Below are 21,007 nucleotides of genomic sequence, written 5' to 3'. Positions count from 1 at the left end.
GATTGCAGGCCATCCAGAGAACCAATAACAGCCAAGTGCCAGGACGGGGAGGGTGCCTTTATCCTCTGCACACCTTCACTCCCTTTCAGCCAGAGCACTTGATCCTTGCCTGCCTGCCGTCTGTCTTCATGGTTGAATCTCCTCTGTATACACTTCTTCGTCTGACCTGGGCTTCTCCTATCTTGACTTTTCCTATCTTTTCTTACCTGCAGCTGGCACCTTCACTTTCTACCTGTCATTGGCAAGATATCTGGATAATTGAACGTTGGGTCGATGTGGTCGTTATGCACTTTGGATTTGAATAAAGTCATGCTGGGGCTTCTTCCTAATTGGCTGAAGATGTGTATGGAAATTTTTTGCAGTCTTAAACAGCAGGAGGAACCAATTATAAGGCAGATAGGGGGTGAATACCAGGTGGAATATAACACATTTTGGCTGATTAATAGAAACTTTGCAGAATTCTCTGCTGGGAGAAATGCGCTGTGCAGAGCAATAGTTTACACCAGGCATCTGTCAAAAAAATTATTCTTCAGGAAATGCTGGTGTCTTTTCTCTGTCAGCCAATGTGTCTGTGTGTATTTATAAGCGAGTGAGTGGGAGAGAGTCTGGCAGACAGACAAAAAGCACCTAATAACCAGCCATTCATTTTTATTCTTTGTTATTAATTATTTTGTGTGGAAATGCAGCTCTTTTTAGTTGTTAAACCAAATGAAACACAACGGAAGCAGATGCACAAAACCACAGAAATAGAGTTATTTTCATTTTATTGCTATGCACAAAAGCACACACTATATAGTACACCATATGCACGACCCGAGGACGTATATGGCAGTCGTGCAGCAGTGATGTTTTATGTTTTATCTCCCACTTTTGTCGCCGAGCTCAGCGACGAGGACAGTCTAAGTGCTCCAGACCTCTCAGTCTGTTATAAGATTACAGGGTCCAAAATTAAATAGAGGCATGTGCAAAGGTTGGAAGGCCAGGGAGGAGTCAGACAGGGCCGAGGTAATGTCACTATGTTTCTGATCTTTATTGGGAACGACACAGACAGAACCTCCCTCCCTCCCTCCCTCCAACACACACACACACACACATGCATTTCCCTGTATTGATTAGTTGGGGAAAAAAGGGTTGAGGTCAGCAGGCATATGTCTGAATTTCTTTCTCTCTGTCTCTCACACTCCATTTATCTCTGTCTGATTCAATGCTCTCCTTCCCCCATCAGGGGGCCGTGCTTCATCTGTATATCTGCGCCTCCCCTCCCCTGACCCGCTCTCACACTCTGTGGTTTCTTTTTGTCCGTCTCTTTGCCCTTCACTCGACATACATAAATCAATCACTCAATCCAATTTCGTTCAGAGCAAAGCCTGATGGATTCGCTTTTGAGCCGCCGTCCTGATAAAGTAACAGTATCCACAGTGTAATTACATTACAAATTAAATGATGTGGTTATGACCGTGGATTTGATTTTGCTTCATTTTCAGTATTCACACACAATTGTACAAGAGGAACAACAAAACGTGTACAAACAAACACATGGCAACCAGACAGAGAAGCATTTCAAGCTCGCTGTGAAATGGGGTAAACACATGCTGGAGACTGGGACCCCCAGAGGGGCGCTAGATTGTTTCAGGTACTCGAGATGATTATGGAACAAAAATAAAACACAATTCTACTATATAAATGCATTGTACTGTTTTTTTTTCTTCTCCCAGATATTTCCTCTCAGATAAATGGTGATTGTTTTGACTTGTTCAAACCTCTTCACAGCACAACAGCACTTTATGTGGAATGAACAATGAACCAGTTTTTCATTGTTTTGATGCTAAAATGGTTTCAGCTCATTCAAACGTGGTCACTCAACAATATGTGTGCGTTCTCTGTTTTTTTTAAATTGCATGCACATAAACTCAAATCCTTGAAATTTCAAATGGGTCCCAGTTAATTTGTCACAACCACAGTCAAAAAGGTTTAACATTGAAGTTACACCAACCACAAATGGTTCAATTCTCATCTAAAGATATTTATTTAAAGATACAGAGGTAGTTGAAGTCTTTGAATTTCATGACCATTTATATTAAAAAAGAACATCATTGCAATGATTTTATTCATTTTTATTCGCTAAATGCAGCACACACATGATTTGTTCTTGCTTGATAAAATTAATATGTGCCAACGCACATTGTAACATTATTAGAAACTTTGACAGTGACAAATGTTGGTGTTTGTCAGCACTGTGGTGCAGTGGTTAGTATTGTCACCTCACAGCAAGAGGGTTCCTGATTCGATCCCAGGTGGGGGAGCCCTTCTGTGCGGAGTTTGCATGTTCTCCCCGTGTCAGTATGGGTGTTCTCCAGGCACTCTGGCTTCCTCTCACAGTCCAAAGACATGCAGGTTGATTGCTGACTCTAAATTGGCCTCAGGTGTGAATGTGAGCGTGAATGGTTGTCTGTGTCAGCCCTGTGATAGTCTGGTGACCTGTCCAGGGTGTACCCTGCCTCTCGCCCAATGTCAGCTGGGATAGGCTCCAGCCCCGCCCCGTATTGTCGCCTCACAGCAAGAGGATTCCTGTTTCAAACCCTTCAAATGTGGGGTTCGAACCCTGTGGTGGGGGAGCCCTTCTATGCGGAGTTTGCATGTTGTTAGCGTGGGTTTTCTCTTGGTATGCCGGCTTCCTCCATGCATGCAGGTTACATGCAGGTGACTCTAAATTGGCCGTAGGTGTAAATGTGAGCGTCAGTGGTTGTCTGTCTCTATAGGCCCGTTTCCACTGAAGAAGTTCCTGGTACTATTTGGGGGGCAGGAACTACTACAGGAACGTCCTCTCGCTCGGCCCTCTCAACCGCTGTGTCTCCACTGAGAGAGCAGAGTAGGAGGAAGGTTCCTGTAAAGTTACCGGGCTCTGGATGTGATGTAATCATTGCGCGACCATTTTGACCGGGGCGACGTAGGGGCGTAGGGACGCTGTTAGCCGTTAGCGGTGTCTGTAATAACTCACTAAATGGTCCGTGAAAAAAATATTTTTTCCAGCGGATGTCTTAGTTACAACATGATGGAGCTAACTGGAGTAGTTTCATGTTGTATCCAACAACGGGAGGCTTTTAACAGATGACGTCCTGATGTTAGCTTTGCTGCTGCTGTTAGCTGTCCCTGTCAGCTGATGCTTTCTAGACATCGTGATTTCCCAAAACTGAATAAATACCACACATAGCAACACAAAACTGCTTTGCTAGCTCAATCATGTTGTAACTAAGATATCCGCCGGAAAAAATATTTTTTTCACGGGCCATTTAGTGAGTTTTTTTACATGGCGGAGGAAGCTATATGAACAAGCTAACCCTCGTCTGCTGAGTTATAAAAATGCCAGCTATTTTGTTGCTTTCTGTTGTCGTCACATCCCTCCTTGAGTATATCCAATCAGCACCAAGTAATCCCCAAGCCCCAGCCAGGAGTCTTTCGGGGCCGTTCTGAGTACCTACCCCGAGGTAGCGACTTGTTTAGCCCCTGTAAAAGTTCCAGAACTCTGTCCTTCGGGGGTGGTTCCTGCGGTGGAGACACGCACCAACGGCCCCGGCCCCGTAAAATTACCCCGAAGTTCCTGCGGTGGAAACGGGCTTTATGTGTCAGCCCTGTGATAGTCTGGCAACCTGTCCAGGGTGTACCCCGCCTCTCGCCTAATGTCAGCTGAGATAGGCTCCAGCCCCCCGCGACCCCTAACAGGATAAGGGCCAACAGAAAATGAATGAATGAAAAATGTTTGTGTTCGTTTACATGAAATTAACTAGGCTGGTGTAGGCAGCAGTTTGGAAAGTTAGTCAGAAAGCCCTATGCCACAAGATATTAACATGTTATGCCTAATTTAAAATAAAAGCATCCTTTTTTTATCTATTTTATCAACAGTTTGATGAGCAACAAGCAACTGCGGATTTTTCGCAGCACACAGTATAGAGCAGAGAATAACAGGCATAATGTAAATGTGCATCACTTGTATTAAAGGTCACACTTTTAAACATGAGATGACACAATATACACAGAACATTTTCTTCTCACTTTCTGCTGTGACAGCCCTGAATCATCCATGCACAATCTGTTGAACTCAATCCCATCACCAGAGTAAATGCTGGCATTGTACGTTTTTGCAAAGCGAGGATATGAAACATTGGAACATTATTATGGCAGATATGTTGAATCTTGATGTTTCTTTATGTTTCAATAATGCTGTAGTTTAGGCATAAAAACCACTTGGTTATTGTTAGGAGAAGATCATGTTTTGGCTTAAAATACCTGTTTTTTGTGCCACAATCGTAGCTGGAAATACCATGTTGTCTTACTAAGAAATACACAATTTAAGTGCCATAACTGATGCTGCAAATGTCATTATGTTTCACTAGAAAACACATGGCTGTAAATGCCACTTTGTCTCACTTATAAACAACCAGATTTGTGCCACAGTCGGTGCAGAAAATGCAGCCATGTCTCGATATTAAACGTACCATTTGGTTGTTTTTCTTGAACGGCCGGTCTGCAGAGTAGCAGCTGTCTTGTCGTACACCTGCAGCATTTGGTAACACTTTACTTGAAGGTATCTACATAAGGGTGACATGACACTGAGACATTGTTTGGGTTGTCTTGATTATGACAACTTGACATTAATTAAAGTGACATTACCAGAAGTTGTCTTTGTCATGACAAGTTGACATTAACAAGAAATGCACCTCTTTTTGTGTTTATGACAAGTTGACATAATGATTATTATTGTCATGACAAAGACATCTTCTGGTAATGTCACTCTGATTAATGTCAAGTTGTCATAATCAAGACAGCCCAAATAATGTCAACTTGTCATTACAAAAACCGAATGACACTTAATGACAGCAGTCATAGACGTTTATGACATGTACATAATGTTTATGACAGGTTCATGACAGTGTCATGTCATAGTTATGTAGATACCTTCAAGTAAAGTGTTACCCAGCATTCCCTCTACCTCCTGATGACAAAGTCAGCTCATACATGTAACCAGAACTACGTCACTTTAGTAATGTTGATATGTATGAAACGTACAAAAGTAACATATTTGTTTGCAGAAATGTGCAATGCTAACACTTTCTTCCGTCAACTGGGCTGTACCAGCTTCACTAACTAAATAAAACTGCTGGTTGTAGGTACAAGCTTGTGATTTTCATCAGTTTCCAGAGTTCTTGGTTTTTCAACACTGTAAATGCAACATGTTTTGAAGGTGTTACACATCAAAATGTCATAACTCTAGTAGGCAGGCGAGAGCCTCCACAGACCATCTGGATTATCAGCACCCCTCTGATTTAGGGCCAATCCCTTCACAGTAACATCAGGGAACAGATACATTAACCAAGCCATGCCTAAATCTTAACGCTTTCCCTCACAGATAGAGCTGATAGCTGATCAATAGTTGCCAGACTCAATCAATCAGTGCCCCTCCCACCCCAACCCCAACAACCTCTCCAGTCACTTCAAACCCAGCTGCCTCAGCTCCAGGGCAGATTTGTCCTCCAGTGTCTCTGTCATTTGTCTTTAGATTTCCCTTCCATCTGATAGCTCCAATGCTTTTCAAATGCCCTTTCCACATGTCCTTACCCCCTGTCAGTGATTTATACGTGTGTCTGGTCATCACTGAGGACGCTGCAAGTTCATGCTCATTTGCACAAAGTCATTTAGTCTCATACTCGTTTTTTTTCTTCACATAAGTTTAACAATTTGCCAGTGGGGGAGGAATGATCCCACATGAATCCGGAGTTGTTTCAGCATGCTTTGTTAAATTTTACTTTATTAAAAGAATTAGAGCAAGTTAATTAATTTGCAAATGTGATTTTTTTTTCACAGCCATGCAAAATTTGAAGAGGGATTTTAGACTCCATGCTTCATTAAAACAACTTTTTATTTGATGCAGCATAATTTGATTCAGTGCTTTTAGACCTTGTGAGATGCAGAGAATATTTCTCCTTCCCTCCTTCCTTCCTTGGCACTTCTTGGACTGTAGCTGTTTTTTATTTTGCTTTTTCATATTCCCATTTTACTCCCATCACTTCCCTCTACAGGCAATTCACAGATGCAGTGAACTGTGAAGGAAAAAATTTGTCCCCTCATTCTCAAACACATGTATGGCCATTTACACACACATACATACATGCATACTGTACAGACAAAAAGTCGTGATGCATCATGCATGAGGGGGCAGCGTCCTGCACACATCGATGTCATTACCATGCATTTAAAAACGCTTGTCATGGCTGCACTGAAAGCTGCAATGTCCCAACTTTTTTTTTTTAAAGCAGCAGCAGCAGTTCTGAATTATTGTAACACTGTTGATGTCTATCAAGGATGGCCTGGGTTTTTATGACAGTCATTTCCTACAGTTACAGTCCCTTAGTATCTCTTTACGTCCATCTTCATTTATGACATTTGGCAGACGTTCTCCGGCAGACCGACTCAAAATGTGCTCATTAAGACAACACTGCTGCTTATAAGTGCAAGAGAAGCTACACCACTCCTTCATAACATCTGCTCTGCTCTGTCTTTTACTGCTTTTAATTAAGTCATAGCAGTAACTCACAGGCTTGTGATCAAAGACCCCACAGTCATTGATCATCTATTTAAAAAGATCCACACATGTACACAGAAAATCAATCAATACATCTGTGCTGACTGCATTTTGGGTTCTGTTCTGTGGATGAAAGGTTAATATCTTTATCTACACACACAGTGCTGATTGGTGGATGATTGAACCCAGCATTCTGTGTACTTTTGGTAATAGCCAATACTTTATTGGCTGTCAGTTTGTACACCATCTGCTGACTGAACACACAAACTGCAATCTGACACAAGCTTGCCAAGTACAAAAAGGCAAAAGAACAACAACACAAGAAGCGTTTTTTTTTTTTTTTTTTTGCTGCTGTCTAGCGAGGAAAAAATGTAAATGTGTTACACTAAATTTAAAACTGAAAAGCATTAAAGTTTCATCGCTTTAATGCCTCTACTTTACACTTTTATGCATATCTGCACACAGGTAGCATGTGTGTGTGTTTATATAAATGCACCTGTGCTTCCTTTTGCTCAGAGACTCTTTACTTTAACATGATTACAGCCAAACTCCACAGCAAGAACAGGCAGGATGCCAAATATACAAAGTAGCATTATAAAAAACCTATTATTTTTAATATGTGCTGAATTTTAATTTAATTATATAAGTAAAAGGATTGTGAGACGCACAGTAATGCACATTTAAATGTGCATAAATCATATATAGCGTCGACTAGACTCATGTTGTGAGAATCTGTTTCAAGAGAGACATATGGTGTGGATCATGAATAATTCCTTGTAAATCGGCTACCTGTTAGTATTTTATTTTAAATGTAATGTTCATTCATATAACTCACGGTGTCACTGTATGTCGTGCACAGACAGTTTGGATGCTATTAAGCACCTGTGCATGTAAAATAAAGCAGAGCCTCCTCCAGTAGCCGACAATATGAAGTGACACACACTGACTTAGCGGTTAACTTGAGAGGAAAAAACTAATGAAGTGCAATCAGTGTCAGGATAAGGTTTACTGCCAAGTAGGTTTTCACTTACAAGGAATTTGCCTTGGTGTTTGGTGCCCACAATAACATATTAAGAGGAACTAAAAATCAAAGCAATATACCTCAAAAGTTGAGAATGTAAATACAGAATATAACAATTTTAAGAAAAACATGGAAAACTTACTTTGAAAATTGATATAGGCTAACAAATACTGTTTGTGCATGTCAAGATTGGCAAAAATCTTGATAAAGAGATGTGCAAATGTTCACAGTATAGGGCAAACTTGTCTCCTACTTGCCTAGATTTTTTTTTTTTTAAGATATTTTTTTGGGCATTTTTAGCCTTTATTTGATAGGACAGACAAGCGTGAAGGGAGGAGAGAGAGAGGGAGTGACATGCAGCAAAGGGCCACAGGCTGGATTCGAACCCAGGCCGCTGCGGCAACAGCCTTGTACATGGGGCGCCTGCTCCACCACTAAGCCACCGACGCCCCGACTTGCCTAGATTTTTAAAAAATAATTTCTTGATCAAAGAAATAAAGGTATGTTAACCCTTTGAAACCTGAGCAAATTGGCTTGGTTTCTTTGTAAACATGGGAAGAAGGCAATGAGCAATGACAGAAGAAATGACCTTACCTTCTTACCAAGTTGGCCGTATTTATTTACTTGTTTATTTGACAAGGACACAAGCATAAGACATTGCCTCATATGTAAAATACGAAGTAGATGCAACACACAGGTTTCTAGCCGTGGCTAATTTGCAACCCCTGTCCCTGCTAGGCTTTTAGAATTAAAACAGCAAGTGTAAGATTACTGAGCATGGAGCAATTCAATTCAATAATACAACACAGTATGTACAGTAAAATACACAAACAAACACATAATTAATTGCCTTTTTATTCTTAAGGCTTCCCATTGTGGTGCCATTGTGCTGTAGTTCTTGATAATAAAAAAAAAGGTCCTAAATATGATCTCTTTTTGTGAATGTGGAATATTCGCAATAGAATTAAATGCACAAACAAACACAAAACATCTTTCAAAACACATAAAAATGTCTTTATCCTATGATTAAATTGTTTGTCTGTTTTTTCTTCTTATATAATGTTGAACATCCACCCAAAATATTGTAGTATGCCACTGGTGTAAGGTCGTTATGATGGGCCCTAGTGGATGCGTAGATGACCCTTGTGATGGCCCTCATGCACGCTATTGTGCACATATTGTCTCGTCACATGGTCAGAGACTTAACATTGGATAACATCAACATACATATTACCCAGCAATCATCATTGCATATCTGTATCTGACAAAAAATACCAAAGAAAACAAGTAATTGAGAAATGATGAATTTAATTCAACAATTTTAATAGTCGATTTATAGAATGTTGATTTACAGTTATAGAATGAGCATATTATTTTGTATGAGATGCTGCTGACTGTTGTACAAATAAAGAAAAAAATAAACATGAGATGATTTTGCCTTTTTGAGGACATATATACCAAACGGCACTGTTTTTAATTTGATTAGTTCTTCTTTGAGCACAGGCATATTTTCAGGGTGACATTCACTCATGAGGGCCCATTCTCCATTCCAGAATATTGTTGGAGGGCCCACTCTCTCTTGGCCCTCCACCTTACAGGCCCCAGTGTCTATATTTACGCCCCTGGTAAGTTATAGGCCTCTAATTCTGTCCTCTAATTGACAGAAAGACTGCTGTCTGCATTGTAGCCCACATATGGTAGGCTACGTCGTATGTCAGATAGAGTTCAATATTTTTTGTAGTTGTATAAAAATCATAGTGTTAAATATCTAATTGAAAAACATCGTTAACATGGACGTCTATACAGTCAATGACTCCCGCTCGGTAGGTGGCAGCAGAGTGCAGTAGTCGGTTTGTTACAAAAACCCACGAAGAAGACGCAGAAGCGGAAGAGACGTGGCACATAAACAGAGAGAGGAAGGAAACAGCTAGCTGCAGCCAAGTTTTCCCGATGACAGCTTCTAGAGCCGCCTTCCATGTGAATTTGACACGGAAGCTTCAATGACAGTCGTTCAACATCACCTGAAAGCAACGGGGCTCCAATAAAGTCAGGTAACACGTAATTATGTATCATTTGCGTTGGAACTTCCTCAACTCTGCCAAGCTAGCTTGATTAGCTCGCTAACGTTTCCTCAACTGATAACTTACAGCTAAGGTAGCAGCTAATGTTAGCTTAGATAAATATTGGGACTGAGCTGACGAGACGTGTTCGTTTAGTTCGGTGTTTGAACAGTAAGTTACTGTCGAAAAAATGACTCATTATGTCCCGAAACGTGTACGATAAATTTTGTGAAGTTAGCCAAAACTACAACAATCGAGGTGCAGCTAGTTACAGTTGAATAACTACCGTTAACACTAACAGACAGTATGTCTGACAGTGTCTTTGATAACCAGTTAACTGTACAGCATGTTAAAGTAATAGACTGTCGGTGTCGATAATGTGGAGATGATGTAACTGTCAAAATTGCTGCTCTTACTGTATGACAACCTCATGTTGGGCTGCCCCATCCAGTACTTGTGACATGGCAGTAGGTTCAATTTTATAAAATCCATACGGTTTGCAGTTAGATAATCCATTAGATACCTCTTATATTAAAGTAAAATAGGAGCAGGAGAAGCTAATGTGATAATACAGGGTGACTAATGGGTGGGAATTCACTTAAGTAGCCACAAGACCACAAACAGGCGGAGGGGGTTTAACTGGAAAGTTAAGGTAAGGTGTTTTAGGACCCCTCAACTGATGTCCGGGTTTGTTGGAGTTTCCTCAGCTTAAATAATGATGCATAATCACAATATGGAGATCATAAACATTACCCTATCAACACAATGTAGTGTATGCAGGAGAGGCTGTGGAATAATTTACACATATTTCGGGGGATTGTGCAACACTGTAGGAGTGTTGGGAGAATATTGAAAGGGAGAAACCAGTCATTTTAGGTGTTGATTTAATTTTAATCCATAATATAATATGTTGGGATATTTACCTAGAGCAGGGGTTGGCAAGGCTTATTATCAAAAGAACCATTTTTGATAAGAAAAATCTGTCTGACTCTGGAGCCACATAACGATGATTACTAATGGTGTAAATGAGCATTCAACAGTATGTGTTACCACAAGATGGCTACTCTGCAGTGGGCTTTTTCTGATTTTTGGTACTTCAACTATGCAGCGTTTGCGGTGAAAGTTAACAAATTTGTCCTGGCACTATTCAATCCTCGATTTTCTCATTGTAAAGCTTTTACTTTTTTTGGATTTGGAATCCATAGGTGGCCTAGCTGGGACACTAAAGAGTCACCAACACTATTTGAGTGTCAGCAAAATGTAGAGGAAAAGGTGCCAGGTCGTACACGAATAAAATGTTAAGACATTTATTTTTTTCAATTTGCTGCATAGGCTACACAGTTTGACAGTTGGAGAATGTAAGAATTTCTTTAGGCCTACAACAGAGATAAATGAAAAAACAAACAAAAAAAGGTTTGTCATTGCAATTACATTTTTTGGTCTGTCAAAGCCACCAGGAGCCACTTGAGATTGGCTAAAGAGCATGGCTCCAGCGCGACAGGTCACAGTTCACCTATATCTCAGCATTTCATTCATTTCTGTGAGGAAAACTAAACTAAATTGTTGTTCTTGAAATTTGGATCATTGTTTTAGAATTAGTGTACAAAACTTTGGTTGAGAGTGCTTTAACTTTTCTCCTCCCTGCCTGGTATGGTCATGTTAACTGTACATTCAAGAATAAATTCTCTAGGATTGTGACAATGGCAGGTAAAATAGTTGGCATGCCACAAAAACCCTTGACTCAACTCCTTACACAAAGGACGAGGAAGAAAGTGAGGAGTATCTTGGCAGATAGCTCCCGTCCTCTCTTTAGCCAGTTTGAGCTCTTGAGCTCTGGGAGGCGCTGTAGAGTCCCTCTGGTAACTAAAAAAGTATTTAAGAAGTCCTTCATCCCAAGTGCCATCAGTATCCTTAACTCAACAAAGGGACTGATGAGTTTTAAACCACAGACAATGAGCTGATCTAATTTGTTAAGTATTGACTTTGTATGTTTATTTTACAGACTGTTTGTCTGCTTTTTACAATGTTGTCTTTTGTGTCTGGTGAGCCAAAGACAAATTTCTACCCCTGATGGACAATAAAGATTTATTCTATTCTGTTCTATGATATTCAAGATATAAACTTAAAATCTCTTAAAGGGCACAGTGAATTGATTAGTAATCGTAAATGTTGGATGAGCCTAGTTGCAGCTAATGTTACTGAAGATAAATGTTGTGACTGAGCTGACAAGACTTGTTATTTTTGTTCGGTGTAAAACATCGAGGTAGAGTAGAAAATATGACTCGTTATGACCTGAAATGTTTACGATAACTTGTGTGAAATTTGCCAACTCCACAACAGTCGAGGTGCAGCCAGTTACAGTTAGATAATTACAAATCCCACCAATAGATGGTATGAGTAGCATCCAGTGCTGAGTGCCATTAATAACCACTTAATTATGTGGCACGTTAACCTAATGGACAGTTGTCTAATGGACCAAGAGACTGAGACAGGTCTACATAACGAAAGAAATGTCATTAAACAAGATATTATTGCCTAGTTGTCAAGTGTTATGCCCAGCTTGTTTAAAAGTAATGCAAAGAAGGGAAGCAACCATTTACATAAGCAAGACATTTGTTAAAGATAATTCAACGTAAGCAAACTATGATTTATTAAGTCAGCAGTCAGTGGTGTAGCAAGGCTGTTGGGTGTGAGGAAAATGTGGATGTTAACCTAAACTACCTGTAGCATGAACCAAGGCTTAAATTCAACACAGTAATAACTAAACAAACCAAAATTGGGGAACTGAAAGGCAGTGATTGAGAAGCCATTTTAATATTAATCTCAGAAAATGTCAGTTAAATATGAGAAGCCTATCCACCTTATTCCTAGCCCCCATGATACTTTGCATGAATTATAGGTGCAACTTTCGGTGCTGAACTCAAACCAGCGATTTCCAACGGTAACAGTTTGTTTACAGTGCTCTATTCTTCTTTCCAAGAGCAATAGGCTCTGTGCACAGAGCCTATTGTGAAATAAAACATGGAACACACCATCTGTTAAAGCTTGAACAGGATTATGTGATCATACCTCTGCCATCTCTGACAGCCATCTCAAAGCATTGTTTTTTTTTTTTCCTTTTCAACCGAGCATGCTAGTAATTAGTTTGCCTTGCTCTCATAAAATATTGTTAACTTGCCCTATTGTTAACATGGCCTGAGCTAGCTTAAGGTAAAATCTGCTCCTTCTAAAGATGATTTATGATTTCTGATGGCTTATTAAGAGACACTAACACATTCAGCAAACATTTAACATAATTCAGTATTAACTGTAGCTCCAAGTAAAATGAACTGTACTGACGCTGAGTGACGGACCTGTCAGTGTAGGTGTCATTCTCTTCTGCAGATTCTGATTTAATACTTTTTCACTATGTCTGTGAAACTCTTGTGGTTTTATTTCTCATATCAACGGTACCTTTGGCAACAGGAGCAATCTCTTTTTGTTCTGGTCACATGTTCAACACACAGTTGCTGAAGACACGGACAGTGCAACAGGTACCAGAGCTCTGCAAGGACATTTTAAAAAATGCTAAGTTAACATTAGTTAAATATTTGTTAAAAAATAAATAAGTATTTGCTAAACTGAAGGCAAATTACTTTGGAAAAGAACCAGCGTTGACGGTTAGCCACCAAGAGTAGCCACTGGGACTAACCAGACAGTCTATGGGGCTAACTAGCTTACTGCTACTTCCACTATCTCAGTGGAAGTTGCGCCCAAAATCATGAAAAAAAATCAGTCAGGAAGAAAAGAAATCAACAAAACAAGAATGACTGTATTTGGCTAAACCAGCAAATGAACTACCTGACGAATATATACTTCATCACACTGATTGCCCAAGACAGAGATATGTACCTTGTTTTATATGACATGGCAAAGTGTCTGAAGATTGACACATTTATGTCAGTATCTTCAAACCACAATATGTAACATACATGTTGACATTATGATTATTTTCCTTTGCTCACGTTGAATATTTGTGATTATCTTTAATGTAAGTGGTTTGGCAGAAGAGTTGCACACATCGCACAACACTTTGAGGTTCAAACTCTTCTCATTACTTTGTAAGCGAGTCAGCTCATGACACTCAAAGTGGTCACACTCAAAAATATGCCAACGGCAATTGTGTCTGAGGAAATATTCTGGCTGTCAGGAAAAAAGAGATGAGATAAAGTCATGTCAGTCTTTGCCTCCGTTTTGTTGCTCTACTTTGTATTAAAGGGAACATTAGCCTCGGGATACATACATTCAGAGCAAACCTTTTAATGTCATTTTGCTAGACAATGAAAACACATTTGTCTTGCTTGTAGCTTCTGCTCATACTAAACAGCAGGACGGTCTGTAATTTACAGAGAGAGGAGAACAAGGATCCTCTCTCTCAGTCTGTTGTATACATCCAAAACAAACCTGCATTTGTTTGTCTGTCCTCCACACAACACAGGTGGCTATGGGTCTCTGCAAGTGTCCAAAGAGAAAGGTGACCAATTTATTCTGCTTCGAACATCGTGTAAATGTGTGTGAGCATTGCCTGGTCTCCAACCACAACAAGGTCAGTGAGTGAACAAGTATCACCTGATGTATGTTTGTACAAAGCTTGTAACACCACATTAAAATTCTGCGTTTCCGCTCGCTGCCCTTCAGTGTATCGTGCAGTCATATTTGCAATGGCTCCAGGACAGCGACTACAACCCCAACTGCACTCTGTGTAATACTCCGCTGAATGCTCAAGACACCGTCAGGCTCGTCTGCTACGGTAAGATTACAGAATTACACTGTTGTATCTATAAATGCGTAACATTGTAGGTCAATGGAATTTTGCTATTCAACAAAATGACATCCTGTCCTTTTTGCTTTGATGTGAATTCTTTCTTTTTCCACCACAGATGTGTTCCACTGGTCCTGTCTTAATAACTTGGCCTCTCGGCTGCCCCTCCATACGGCTCCAGCGGGATACCAGTGTCCCACCTGTCAGGGTCCAGTGTTCCCCCCTTCCAACCTTGCCAGCCCAATTGCTGATGTGCTGAAAGAACAGCTGTCGTCTGTTAACTGGGCCAGAGCTGGTTTAGGGCTGCCGCTGGTAAGGGCCTATTAATGTTACATCCCTTGTTTGGCGATAACAGAACAATTAGACAGTGCATTGTTTTGCTGGGAAACCTTTGAGTACCACTGATCAGATACCACCTGACATGTTCCACCCACTCAAGCATCATTGCAGACCAAGTACCCGCCCCTCATGGCAACAGTACTCCCCAGTGGCAGTGGCCTCCCAGCAGGATAATGCACCATGCCACACTGCAGACATCGCTCAGGAATGGCCCAAGGAATGTGACAGAGACCTCAAAGTGTCAACATGGCCTCCAAATTCCCCAGATCCCAATCTGAATGAGCATCTATGGCACGTACCGTAACTTCACCTAACAACCCACTGGACTAAATGGATCTGCCACTAACGCACTGGTGCCAGACACCACAGGACACCCAGAGATCCTGTGTCCATGCCGCAACAGGTCAGTCCGATCCAAGGAGGCCCCACCTTGGATTAGGGGTACATCTGGGATATCGGCACATCACAAGAATCCTTGAGCAGATTGGGACCTGGGGAATTTAGAAGCCAGGTCGACACCTTGAGCTTTTTGTCACGCTCCACAGGCCATTTGTAAACAGTTTTTGTAGTGTGGCATGGTGCATTATCCTGCTGGGGGGCCACTGCCATTGGGGAGTACTGTTGCCATGAGGGGGGGGTACTTGGTCTGCAATGGTGTTTGAGTGGGTGGAACATGTCAGGTGGTATCCACATGAATGCCAGAACCAAAGGTTTCCCAGAAGAACAATGCATTGGACTGTGCTTCGTGTGCTCTGTGGTGTAGTTTTGATAAAGCAGACACAGCACAGGAAGTGGAACTGCTGCACTGACAAAAACAATTTAAGCGTCTTTTTTGTCAGCAAACAAGATAATTTCATGTTAAGTTGTTATTCTCTAAATTACATTTTAGTCTCATCTTGTTCGTTGACAGCCTTGCATTTTGATATACGTAGTCAAAGTTAGGGTTAAATGGTTTTGAGCCGTCTCGTCATCGTCTTGTCTTTGTCATGGACAAAAGGTAGTTGACGAACAGATATAGTAAGTTTTCAGTAATCAACTAAACCAACCCAATCGCTCAAAAAAATACACATTCGGAATTGTGCATTTTCTGATTGTATTTAACGCACAAATCATACAGATTTAATTTTCTAAGTTACTAATAAAATGTTACCTTTGACAGATTGAAGAGCCCATTGGGGGCCTTGAGGAGACCACAGCTCATGATGTCACTGATTACACCGACTGGTCAACATTTGATGGTGAGCCTTAATGTTTACTTTATAGTAATTAACAAGATGTGCATATTTATTAGGGGCTGTTTGTAGCTGTTTATTATGCAGTATTATTAAAGTAGTAAAATTAAACACTCTTTATTTCTTCCTTCAGCACAAGAACAAAGTAACATTTACCCCAGCCACTCTTACAACACCAGCCTCAGCCCTCCACCAAATTCTGTCTCACCTCCAGCACAGGAGGACCTCGGAGGTCCTCGTAAAAACGGGGATCCAAAACTGCAGGAGCACACTGTGGTTAACTTCACCAATGCCACTGCCTGTGACACAGTTACACTACACGCAGGTAAAGCAATGGAAAGTCCTCTGAATCTGCTCTCACCAACTGCTTTTAAAGCCCTGCATGTCTTTCTTTAAGTGCCCTGAAATGTTTGAAATGATTTTAGGTCACCTTTTTTGCCCATCATTTAACATACTATGTTGCCTCTTGTGGTGAAAGATTAACAGAATTATTGCTGTTACTCCTCAGCATCGTCACCAAGAAAGATCTATGACACGCGGGACGGAGGTCACAGCTCTGTCACACAGATTGATTTTGATGACGACAAGTACCGGCGACGGCCAACGCTAAGTTGGTTTGCTCAAATTCTCAAGTTAGTATCCTGATTTTCTGTGTAACCAAAGCTGTCTTTTATTGTCACAAAGAATAAATCACAACAGATATAATTGTGATTCCTGATTTCTTGATCTTTTATCTTTCCAGAAATCGCACAGGAGGAAAGCGGACATCTCTGTCCTGGAAGCAGCGCGTCTTCATGCTTCTTCTGGTCGGAGTTCTTGGATTCTTTACGTTGATAATCATCATGGCTAAACTTGGGCGTGCCTCCGCTGGCTCTGACCCAAATTTAGATCCTCTTCTTAACCCCAACATCCGTGTGGGGAAAAACTGATTTAAAAAAAAGCATCGATTCCTTCTCTTCCTTCTGTGTTACACATGTAAGCACGTGTAGAACGAGCTGAAATGGGACTTTCTAATACACGGTTAGCCCAACAGAGGGAGCTGTTTACCCAACTTGAGTGGAGAATGGAGGCAATCTCTGGTCAGGTCAGTAGGAATATGCCAGGGCCCTTCACAGACCCTAAAACAAATCTCACGACATTCAGAAACTTTCCTGTGATTGATCCAAACAACCCGCAAACTCCAAAGGTGACCGAGGCCCGGGGCATGTAGACAAAGGATCAGGTTATTGTGGCTTTGAAAAGCTAACAATGAAAAGAGGTAGTATTTATATTTACGATTCCAGCTAACATTTATCAGTGATCTTTGTATTTTTTTTAAGTTAAGTAGAATCAATAGAAACACGGTTGATGTTGAAAGAACATCTTTAGCTGGCTGAATTGTCCAATAACTTCTACACGGTCATAAACTGATTCCACCTGCTGATTTAATTTGAGTGCGTTTCTCCTTTAGAGAAGATTTCGCCCTCACAAATGGGATCAAATATACCCCAACACTTTAATTAATACATAACATAACTATTTATGGGTGTCTGCATTACTTCTGAAATTGAGTGCATTGCTTTTAGATTTGCCATACATAACTGTATGTACATTTTCCTGATGTTTTTTGACTGTCTATTAAATGGGAATACTACACACTGTCAGTATTACAATGTTATTTAAAGTCCATCATCAATTATCTGCAGCTGTGTACAGGCAAAATCAAGAGTGAAGAGTTTCTAACATGTCAGTCGTGTAGTGCAGCTTTGATGAGAATAATATATCATTGAATATATTTATTCATTATTATTTGAGTGCAGTAGCTCAAACTAAAATGTAATTCCACTGCCCAGTTCTCATAAAGCAGCTACTGGCTGCAAAAAACATATTAATGCTATCACAGACTGGTGATAATAACAGTCAAGAATATCTCACACACTAGATGCAGTGATGGGCTCTGTGTGTTCCACACTGTAAATTACTGCACTTCTTTTCAAAGCAACATTTGCACTCAAGTGACATTTATGAATAATTACTTAAATGAACAGAACTGGAGAAGAGACAGCAAGTAACCGCTCTCCTACTTGCTTTTATAACACCGGTATCTCACTATGGCAAGACACTGCATATATGTCTGGCTTCAAAATAAACAGACTTTCAAAGATAAAGCAGTTTGTACTTTTTATTTCAACAGGTGGCAGGTAAAATAAAGGTGTCAGATACATTTAGGTTGGACCACCTTTTTTTTCCCTTTTTTTTTTTTTAGGGTCCGAGCACCACGCCGGTGAGGGATCTATTGAAATACATTAAAATAAAATAAGTAATTATTTTATTTTAATGTAATTTAATGTAATTTAATTATTTTATTTTGAAGAAAATCGCCTTTTGGGGGGTTTTAACATACTCGAAAACGTGCCAATTTTTTGCATGCACTTGCAGTGTAAATTTACATGTGATTTGGCTGTTGTTAGTGGGTGTGGCAAAATGGCTTGGCCACGCCCTTTAAAGAGCAGCCCCCGCAGCATGTTTCACTGACATGCACAAAAATCTGTACACACTTGTATCATGCCCAGATGCACAAAAAAGTCTTTTGGACCCATTGCCTAAGCACAACAGGAAGTAGGCCATTTTGAAGCCCGTGTGGTCATTTTTGGCGTTTCCCAGGTGTATTTTTACGAATTTCTCCTACACAGTGAATCAGATTGACTTCAAAATTGGTTTGTGAAAGCTTGGCTACATTGAGATCAAAAGTTATCACAGGATCTACCTCATGTTAAATGGAATGCCCCTGCAGAGAGTTGAAATTTGATGTCTTGCCATGAGACACGAAATTGCTACAGCTTTGGAGTAAATGGTCCGATCTCCATCAAACTTAACATGATTCATAATAGTCCCACCCTGAACACATCAATACGACAATATTCCGTGATACTCATAGCGCAACCTAGTGGCGACAGGAAGTACATCTTTTCAGACTTAACTTTTGATTTACCTGAAATGTACATGCTGTGGTCTGTATTTGATGCACAAAAACATGATGTGTCATTAGTGCACTCTCCAGCGCCCCATAGTGGATAGAGGAAATGGCACAAAATGTGAATTGGTCATTTCAAGGCCCACACTCTATGAAGGATATGCCATCTCACTCTGGCGTGTGGTGTCTGACTTCCAGCATCAAGAAAGCATACTAAACTCACATATCTATCAGGGTACTTAAACTGGGTAAGAAAATACATGAAAAGAAAAACCAAAAACCAAAGAGGTAGTGATTACAGAGGGTTCATGTGTGTCTTAGTGAGTTGTTGATCGACAGGATAAACTAGACAGCAGAAAGAAATATAGGAGTCCGTCTCGAGATTCTTGGAACAGTAGATATTTTATGAATAGAATCCAGTATGACCTTCCACATTTGTTGCTCCTCATTATAAACTTCTTAAAGGTTAGATGTTGCTCCCTCCATAGAGATCATCTCCAGAAGTTCCTCTTTCAGCTGAACTGTGTCCTCCCTAACTGTTGCTATAAGTCTTTAAGCTGTCATGCATCCAGTGATTACGATTTGTGTATTGTGTTTTGACCACCTTCAAGTAACTTGGATGCATCATCACCTGATGAGAGGAGCTTCAGAATGACTTATTTCTTTATTACCAGGTGCTTGTTTGTTTTGTGAAAGGGCAGCTCAACCTGCAATTTAAAATCCTATTTGTTATAGTGGTGGGATTGCCAACACTGTAAAAAGATGCGGTAGTAAAATCCTGAATGCAAAGGGCAAAGTGCGATTAAAAAATATCTCTTATTTTTTAGAGGACAAATTAGACATAAGATACCATGTGCTGTACATCATGCCCTTTAAACTCTAAGAAAGAGCAGGCGGATCTGCAAATCCTGATGAATGCACTCACTAGCGCTCAGCCATGTCACCTCTCTACAAATATTTGCATATTACTCCCCCTGGTGGTGCATCCAGCTTTGGAGCTCCATAGATCTGCTCGGTGACAGGACAGAGACCAGAGTCAGATCTGTTTCCAGAACTATCTCTGCTCTTTCAGCTCCAGCGTGATTCTGTACTCTGCACTATACATGGCACCATTTAAAACATTTAAATTCTATCCATGTGGTTGACATTGGTATTGTTTTCCCTTTGCAAAGGTCAAAGTTATACGATTCACAAGACAAAATATGTCTGTTTCTAAATACAAACAGTCAAAATGTACAAAATGCTTACATGGTATTTTAAACTGCAATGTGACACAAAGATGTGGTAGATGTTGGTATCATGTATGACCTCATCAAATGTCAAGTATCTGCAAGGGGAGACTCTGACATTTATCTAAAGATCTCCTCTGCAGGTCAGCCAGTATGTATTTAACCACCATGTTGCTGTTTATCACAGTCTAATTTATTGTCATGGGGCATTTAATTTTCTATAGTTTTGTGCAAATATCATTGTGTGACCTTACAATGGCTATATGCTATGTTGTTTATTTATATGGCACATTTTAAAACAACCGGTTAGAACAATTACATACTTAAAAAGATTGTAAAATACTAAAATATTAAAGCCACTATGAACAACCAAAGGCCATTGAAACCGTGTATGTTTTGTGACACATGGACCACTGGCATTTAAAGGAATACTTTACCCACAATATCACCATTTGTAAATCATTTAATCATACTGTGTTACCTTGAATTTGTCAAGAAAACTTGATTGTTCTCGAATGCCTCCACGTAAAATGGGTAACATATTGATTGGGGGCAGCTTTCAACAACAGCAAAACTCAATTCAATTTTATTTTATTTTATTTATAAAGCCCAATATCACAAATCACAATTTGCCTCTGAGGGCTTTACAGCATATGACAACCCTCTGTCCTTAGATGCTCTCAGTGGATAAGGAAAAACTCCCCCAAAAAACCTTTAATGGGGGGGGGGGGGGGGGACGACTCTATATGAAAACATTGTTTACAAACTCTCACACAACAGGTACAGTGTGATCCA

The 21,007-nt window shown here is 40.3% G+C and overlaps 1 protein-coding gene across 1 annotated transcript; it reads left to right on the top strand.

The window, feature by feature from the left end:
- The first annotated feature begins 9,479 nt into the window (after positions 1 to 9,479).
- zfpl1 (zinc finger protein-like 1) lies at positions 9,480 to 18,171 on the top strand. The gene is made up of 8 exons (XM_033635568.2): positions 9,480 to 9,649; positions 14,136 to 14,243; positions 14,336 to 14,447; positions 14,578 to 14,771; positions 15,958 to 16,036; positions 16,164 to 16,355; positions 16,539 to 16,662; positions 16,773 to 18,171. Exons 2-8 carry the CDS (start codon positions 14,142 to 14,144, stop codon positions 16,957 to 16,959), a joined length of 990 nt encoding a protein of 329 aa, XP_033491459.2. The 5' UTR covers positions 9,480 to 9,649; positions 14,136 to 14,141; the 3' UTR covers positions 16,960 to 18,171.
- Positions 18,172 to 21,007: the final 2,836 nt, after the last annotated feature.

This window comes from Epinephelus lanceolatus, chromosome 11 (genome assembly GCF_041903045.1).
Source record: "Epinephelus lanceolatus isolate andai-2023 chromosome 11, ASM4190304v1, whole genome shotgun sequence".
In the NCBI taxonomy this organism is placed as follows: domain Eukaryota; kingdom Metazoa; phylum Chordata; class Actinopteri; order Perciformes; family Serranidae; genus Epinephelus; species Epinephelus lanceolatus.
The sequence above is the reverse complement of the archived record's forward strand: the minus strand, read 5'-3'. Positions and strand labels throughout refer to the sequence as shown.

Excerpts from the sequence above, each read along its gene's own strand:
- zfpl1 (XM_033635568.2), top strand. The coding sequence starts at position 14,142 with ATGGGTCTCTGCAAGTGTCCAAAGAGAAAGGTGACCAATTTATTCTGC. Across the intron at positions 14,772-15,957 it reads CTGGTTTAGGGCTGCCGCTG|ATTGAAGAGCCCATTGGGGG; the intron begins GTAAGGGCCTAT and ends TACCTTTGACAG. Across the intron at positions 16,356-16,538 it reads CACAGTTACACTACACGCAG|CATCGTCACCAAGAAAGATC; the intron begins GTAAAGCAATGG and ends GTTACTCCTCAG.